This window comes from Caloenas nicobarica, chromosome 5 (assembly GCF_036013445.1).
Source record: "Caloenas nicobarica isolate bCalNic1 chromosome 5, bCalNic1.hap1, whole genome shotgun sequence".
Lineage (NCBI taxonomy): Eukaryota > Metazoa > Chordata > Aves > Columbiformes > Columbidae > Caloenas > Caloenas nicobarica.
In genome coordinates this window covers 23,451,239-23,459,331 of record NC_088249.1, presented here as the reverse complement: position 1 = coordinate 23,459,331, position 8,093 = coordinate 23,451,239, and the positions used below count along the sequence as shown (strand labels likewise).

Here is an 8,093-nt window from a genome sequence, read left to right as displayed (position 1 = left end):
CAGTTGTTGAGCCCTGTTACATTTTCTTGCCAAGGATTTCTCTAAGTGGCTCCACAGGCATGACAAGGAAGGGATGTCAGGGCAGCTGGATAATTAAAGAGCTGCTCTCAACTGTTCCTGCAGAACCTCTACTCTACTCCAAACAGGGCATTCCACACACTTGGGAATGTGCAGAAAAATCAGCCAATATACAAGGTCACTGTAATGTTACATTTTTAGAGCTCTTTTCATCCCAGAGGATCATAACTGTAAAGGTTGTATACATCTGAAAATCCAACCGCTACTGATGAAATCAAATAATTTGCTGCAAAGTAACCGTTTAGCTGCATAAGATGACGATGCAGCAATTTACAGCCAGGAACACAGGTGTCTGACAGAAAGAATAATTGTGGGGAACTGTGCTGCAGTTACTCAAACTGGGATCTCACTGTGCTTCAGCAGTACTAAGGCGTGGCAGTGAGTGCAGGTAGCTGCGACCCTGACACGGGGGACAGGCGGGATCCAACCCTGGTGCGAAGTGTCAAACCATAATTTCTGCTGACATGAGGAAGCTGCTGGATGAAACGCTGGGAGATGCCTTCAGAAATATATGAAAAAGAGGTTGCATCAACCAGTCTGTGGAAGAAGAATAATCCTGGGAATCCTTCCAAGGAGAGGTGTACAGCGTGAGACGCTGGCTCCAGTTCCAGCGACAAGGTGACTGTCTGCTCACCTTGATGCCATTGTACCAGCAGGGAATAATTTACATCGAGATGCTGTTTGTGGGTGATGATAATAGCTTAATTTTCCTCTAGATTTCAGATGATGTTGATAGTGTAATTTATAAATAGGAATTAGAATGGGTCAGTAAATTGGTTGTTAGATGCATTTTTAGATTGTTCATTACATTAAGTTAGGAAGGCTGAAGGGACTTGTTCAAAATCATATGATGAATCATTGGCAAAAACAATAAACAAATGCTAGCTTTTTCTCGCAACGTGTCCATCTGTATGCCATAACAAATGTACAGAGACAGCTAATGAACTGTCAAAAAGCACAATACAACCCATGTGAAAAACCAGAACACTTTTTATTGTTCACTGCTAGTGAAAATACAGCATATTACACGTGGAAACAATGGTGCATTCATGCGAACACACACAGTGTGGAAGGATGTATATCTTACATGTTTTAATTATCCAGCTAAGGGTTTTTTGGGTATATATTCATGGTTACTCTGCTCATCACCACAGACTTTGCTTGTTATGGATCCAAATGAGTACACAAGCATGAAGTGCTGAAGGGTGGTTACAAAGCCTGTAGGAATGAGTACCTCTGTTCTGGCTTGTGAGAAACGCAAGGATGAAAGCAGGTGCATTCCCCTACCTGAGATGCACCAAAAACATTTCTGAGGAAGAAATAACATTTTTCACGGCTTGTCAGCATACTCCCCAGCCTATTAAAGAGAAGCAATGGATTCCTATCCAGCCTGCATAAGCTGATGCGGTTTGCCAAAACAGGCTTCTTGTTGCAGCTGCTGGTCAATCCCTGGTAGAGATGTCATGCTATCCTTTCTTAAGGCACCTATTAGCATAGAATCTCAGCACTGATCTCATGGGCTGTTGCTGCAGCTAGAAAACAACTGACACATTAGGGTGATTAATCCCTGTAGTAATTCCATTAACCTCCTTAATGGAGTCATAACACGGATGAATTTACCCCACTGCAGCAATGCAAGAGGGAACTGCCCTAAAGAGCCTATAAATACGATGTGGTGGGGATGTCCGATGTAGACACTTTTTTGTTTGTTTTAGTGCAAAGTGAAGCATCCTGACCAACTGGAAAACTTCCCTGTCTTCTGGGATTCTGAACTCCTCACAGCACTAATGGTGCAGGTGCCCCCTGCAAGAGAGTGATGTGTCAGGGCTCAGATACATCAGCAGAGCTCTCAGCACCCTCCTGCCAGCTCACTCTGTGTCCACATGTCCCTCTGTCTCTCTCAGGCACGCATAGCCTGCCTCATCACACTGCTTCTCAGGCACAGCCTTTTCATTCACCTCTGTGGTTTCCTCTCCTTGTGCCTCCATCTGATCATGATTTATCTGCTTGCTGCTCCCTGTCAGAAGGGCAGCTCTGTCTGTGCTGTGTCATTGGGAAAGGACTGCTAAAAATAAGTAGCAGAGCTACCGTCCTGACGTATCATCACAAAGGCAGCAGAACAAGGACAGAAATGAGAAAATCTGAATTTCTCTTTGTTTTCTTCCCACTTTTCTAGCCTGTGGAGAGAAGGGTTACCTGCTGCCTTAGCCATGTGCATAGCCTGCACCTAGGGCAGGTTGATTGCATTGCAGTTCCGTCATTAAAGGCTTCTCAGTACTGTGAAGTTACCTCAAGTATAGAAAAGCCAAAAAGGCACCCTGCAAAACCCTCCCAAGGAACAGACACCATTTTTGCAGTCTACCACAACAGCCCAGGCTCTCTGAAAGCTCCTGCTGTGGTTTGTTAGGGACAATACAGGGTGGCTAAGAGGAGCCGGGGGCTGGAAGAGTCAGGCAGGAATCCACGGGAGGGTCTGACTAATTTTTCTGCTAGTTCAAAGACTGTTGCCACATACGCAGGTGCAGTGATGTGACTACTAAGCTGCAATATCTCCTCATCTACATGGTTTGTGATCTCCTTGTTAATATGCTAAATTTATTCAGTTTGATAGCCGGTTCTTTCCTCCCACAGAGGCTGCAATCCCAAGAGATGGAGTAGCCCAGCTCTTTAGTGATCCAGGAGACAGTGGGAGAGAACAGGGGAGGTGGTGTGTGCATGGGATGCACACACGTCTGGGGTTTTATTTCTCTTTCTGCCTATGGTAGTCACTTCCGACGTTCAGCACAGGGATGAAAAGTCCTAGCAGCCACCTCTTGCCAAAGACCTCTTGCAGATTCTCCCTCCAGGGCTGGGCTCTTACCACCATCCCTTTCCGCACCTGGTACCTCGTCTGCCCACGCAGGACCAGCAGCATCTGGTGGCAACAGAAGCCAGCACAGGCCAGTCCGATCCCAAGCCAGAGATAGAGCATGAGGATGACAAACATCTCAGAGCTAAGGAGAGCACCTGCAGACCAAGAGTTGGGGAGAGGGAGGACAATAAAAGGAAGAGTTTAGACACATCTCACATGCCAGTGTAACACTCAGCCCTGAGAACCAACCAGCTGCCTGTATTCTCTGGCTACAAGTGGGGAGTTAGGAGCAAGATAGGCTGGTTGCTCTAACAATATAAAACTGTTTCCTTTGTAGTGTCTAATGCAATGGGCCCCACTGGGAAAATACTAAAATGGTAATAGTCTCCATATTCTTCTCCCTTTGCTGTTAATGTGAAGATCTAGATTACAGGGGCAAATTCAGTCAGAAGTGAAACATGTCTGTAAGGCTTCATAATGATTTTGAAGAATAGTTAGTTTATTTAAGGATCTTCCTGCTCTTCACAGTGAATCTGAGATTTCTAGGTTCCTTTTGAAAAGAGGTGTGGTTCCTACAGCATGTAGATGCTTCCAGAAGCCTTACTGTGTGCATTAATACTAGGTAGAAAGATTTGGGATTTGTTACTCTCTGTCTCTCTCATCACTATATATATATATATATACATAAAATATGTTTAAAAAGAAAAAAAATCAGTAATGATTTTCCTACCATTGGGCAAAGACAGTTTTCATATGAATGCAAGAAACAGAAATCTTTCCAAAATACAACCCAAATTTCTTTTTTAAAGCTTCTGCTAGAATACTCAAAATACTTTGTAGATTCAAAGCTCCTAATGTAACTTTTTTTGTAGTATGTATTTACACTGAATGTATTAAAAAAATATTCTGTGGGCCCTTTCCTCTACAATGATTTTAGAACTTCTTATATTAGTATAATAGCAGGTATCACTGAGTGACCTTTCAGTGTGTAGGCAGATCTAAACCCATTCAAATAATACTCTGTGTGTGCATATGAATGTGTACAGATATATTTTGTGTATATTGATATATTATAAAACACCCATATTTACACACAGGCACCCAAAGAAAATTAAATGTGTATCAGTACTGGTACAAATAACCGATATCCTCTGACTGGTTCCCCTCAGGTTTAAAAATGAAAAAGCTCTCACATGCTCCTGTCCCACTGGAAGGCCATGAGGCAGACAGACCTGAGCAGGTCACAGCTCTATGGCCTTGCAGGAGCAGGGACTGCAAGGACAGTAAAGGTGGGCTGCTTAAAACAAGTACATGGCTGCTTCAGGCTTTAAATTCAATGCAAAGGTGGGTGGATTAGTATCTCTTTCTTCTCTTAAACAGAAGGCTGGATTAAATGGTGTCATCTGACTTCGCAGTCTGTGAATCCCAGCTTCTCCACCTGGCAGTGCTGTAAGTGAGAGGTTGGGGCTGACCCTTGACTATCATATCAAGCTCTGGGCTCAGCCAGCAGGTCCCTCTGAGGATGATTTGTAAGAACATGGACTACAGCCTTGAGCTTTCAGAGATTGTCCTCACTTGAAAAAGGCACAAGAGTCATTCAGTTTTCTTCCTAAATGCAACATCATCTTTCCCTTCTCATTAGATCCCATTCAGTTCAGTGGGCTTCATATGCAATACAGATAGGGAAGAGCAAGCCCCTTAGGATGATGACAAATCCTCGTACCAATTCTGTCAGAATAACTTAATCTGTGAGGTAGGAAGCCCAGAGCCGAATACGAGCTTCTCTGCCTCTCTTTTGCTGGACCACAGTGTGACAGACATTTGCTCTTTCCTACAGCTGATATTCTAATGGGATATGGAGAAAGACAGCTATCTTCTTTAGAGTCTTTTGCAAGGCAGCTGTAAGCTTTATTTCTATGAGCTGCTGAAATTCACCATCAAGAAAGTAATTACCCTCGTTTCCCCTTGCAAATATTAAGAATCTCCAAGCCATGCTTTCCCGATACATTTTTTTTTTACTCTTTTCTTCAGGTTACCTACATAAAGCATTTTCTATAATTTGTTTTGTGGATTCAATCCGACCAGTGTTTATAAAAGCATTCTCCATTTGTCCCTCATCACCACAGTCCATTTTAGTCTCATATTCACTTTTGCTCTAACTGACCCAGTGTGATCTCAGGCTTACTGCCATACATAATCTATGCCAGAAAATCTGAATCACAGGCTGAAATTACAGAGTCTGGGTCAGGTCCTAAAATCCATGCCCAAGCACAGTCTGGGCAGGATGAGCCAACTGAAAATTTTTCCAGCATGTAAGCAGGAAACAGTTGATATAAGACCAGCAGATTCACCCTTCATCCTCCTTTACTCCTCCTCCAGTGCAGAGAGCACACTGGAGAAGAAAGGTAAAGATCTTCCCTGCTATACCAGTGCTACGTCAGTTATGTTAGCTGGAAAATATTGGGTGGACAAGCCTTCAAGGTGACTATTCCAGGCTGTGTTTTTCTTTCCTAAACTGGAGGTCAAACGTTCTGGTAGAAGCCCAGTAGGCCCTTTCTCCCAAGCAACCAAGACACCACACACCTGTATATTGCTGTGTGAGGCAGCAGTTCCCACCCTGGCCAAGCTAGGGGTTTGGTGGGAGCTGCTGGGAGCTGCTGCCTCTCAAGGATGTTTTGGCTCCCAGCCCTGTGCCCAGCCCTATGTGTCCCACTCAAACACTGCCCACATGCTGTATTTGGCACTGCAGGTGCTGACAGCAGTGCTGGGGCACTTCAGCGACTCTTCAAACATATGCCAGAGCCCAGCTCGGTGCAGATGAGCCCACAAAGTCGCAGAGAGAGGACCAATTCCTTGATAATCTCCTCCCCCACCCCTGCTTCCCCTTCCAGGTTGCTGTGCTGAGCAGAGCTTAGGCACAGGGGAAAATCATTCCCAGTGTTTTTAATGCCAGTGAAGCTCGTGCAACATTATTTACAAAAATTCTTCTACTTGCAAAAATGACTCCATAAAAATGTCATGGAAGGATTTCATGTTTATTGTCTCTCAGTGATTACCATGACAAATCTGCTAATTTGCCAAGTAGAGAGATATTTATTTGTTTTCAGAGGGCGACCTTGCAAACCCAGCCTGGAATTCAAAAAGCAAGCTGGGGCCTCTCTGGCTCCTGTATCCCCAGCAGCAGAGACTCCACACTCAGATCATAATCAACACTTCTGATGACAGCGCATAAGCCAGAACAGACTCCAGACCCTTCTTACTGAGCTCAGCTGAATCTGCAAAGCTAAAATATATGGGATACCTATTTTAGTCTAACAAAAGCTGATCTAGGTGTGCGAGGCATGAGCTGCCTGAGAGGGGAACAGCATCTTTCTGCAGTCACTTCCAGGGCAGAATAAAAGTCTACACTGTCTGCATAGTCCCTTCTCTGAGATCAGGTTTTATCTAGCTCTTGGGTTTGGACAGAGAAAGGGTTGAGGTTGGAAAGTTTGAGGCCATGTTGAAAGGTGAAGAAGCAAGGCTGGAAGAGCAGAGGAAGAGTTATAGGAGCAGAATCTGGAGAGGGAAGGGGAAGGATTGTGGAGATTTATGGAAAGGCTGGGAGAGAGGGGAAAGGGGAAGAAGCAGAAGGAAGCATAAGGGACAGGGACATGGAGAAAGAGACAATTTGCTTTTGGTGTAGAGCTCTTGCAAAGAGCAGGCACAGAGAATTTCCCCTGGTTCTCTGTGGACCTGTGTCCCAGACTGGAGTCACGAGAGAGGTGGCTAATCATGTCTCATTAACTCTTTTCTTGGTTTCTGTTGCCTGAACCCAAGTTCTTCTGTGCTGGAAGGATGGCAAGATCACAGTAAGTTTATGCTGCCAGGAGGCAGGAGGTAGGTGATAGTGGAGGGAGTGAGTGGACCTGGATGAAGAGAATGAGAGTATCTCCACTGAGATATGGGGAACCTGCAGACTTGCAGGATACAAAAACCTACAGATGCCCCACCGCTGCCTGTAGGACAGGCAAAAGATTCCCTTCACCTTCGGTACAGTGAGGGAAATCTGTCCCCTCTATCTAATTGCAACACACTCCCTGCGTGATGGATGGCCCTATTCTATTACTGGCAAGGTGGTATGGGGCATTTTCCAGAGCCCAATGCATTAGGAATAGGGCTGTGGCTGTAACCTGGAGTGGGTCCCAGCCTCTGTTTTGGTTGAAGCAAAGTCCTCTGCAAAGGCTGTCTCAAGCCTCTAAGGAGATTTTGCTGAACGAAGCCAATTCTCCCTCTTGCCCATTACCACCACCACTCCCCTCACACAGCTATCCAAGGAAAATCATGTCTCTCCCACCCTGAGAACCCTGGAAGAGGAATATGCCCTCACCTTTGAGGAAGGTGTCCTTACCTGAGAAGAACTGGCTGATGGAGTGAGGCAGAAGAGTGAGGAAGGCCAGCGGGTTCGCAAAGGACATGGAGAGTGCAGCAGAAATGTAAGCCATGCCTGCCACAAGGGAGTCGAGACAAGCCAGGGAGGTATAGAGGCAGAACATGATGAAGTTTCGCATGTTCCTGCTCCCGATGCAGTTCCCTGTGAAGAAACAGTGGTGGTCATGCCTCTGGGTGACTCTGGCACATAGTCTACAGAAGTGAGTGCTGGGTAAGGCTGAGCCAGGGGACCTGCTTCCATCCAGCCAGTCTGCCATCACTTCGGCTCCTTCGCCCAAGTTTAAGCCCTTGCTCAAGTCCTCGGGGGAGCTCTGGATCACAAGAACGTAGTTGCCCAGGGCATTAGCTGAGAGGAAGAGGAAGAGGGCCCCATGCAGCAGAGCAGGAGAGAAAAGTGGGGTGGTGGAAGGGTCTCTGAACATGCTGGGAATGAAGAGAAAGATCTGGAGGACGAAGGTCACTAGGGAGATGCACAAGAAGTAGGCTGGAGCGACAACATTGAGCAACCTGAGAACTAGCATTGCGGATTACGTTCCTGCAGGGGAAAGCAAGGAGAGAAGGAACATCACCGCTCCGGCTGCACACTTCATCCTTCCATTTCCTGCCGGGTCCTGGCCCCGCTGCCTCCGGGAAATGCCCTCCGGGGACCGCTCTCCCTCGCCGCTGCCCCACGGTCCCCGCCGGGCCCGGACAAAGGGAGAGCCTGGGGGCAGCGACCGCTCCCCGGCGCCCAGAG

General features: G+C 46.2%; 1 protein-coding gene across 1 annotated transcript; it reads right to left on the bottom strand.

The window, feature by feature from the left end:
- Positions 1-2,818: 2,818 nt before the first annotated feature.
- ZDHHC22 (zinc finger DHHC-type palmitoyltransferase 22) lies at positions 2,819-7,878 on the bottom strand. The gene is made up of 2 exons (XM_065636815.1): positions 7,317-7,878; positions 2,819-3,084 (listed from the first exon to the last, which is right to left on the bottom strand). The coding sequence occupies exons 1-2, from the start codon at positions 7,876-7,878 to the stop codon at positions 2,819-2,821; spliced, it is 828 nt and encodes a 275-aa protein (XP_065492887.1).
- Between the last annotated feature and the right edge of the window lie 215 nt (positions 7,879-8,093).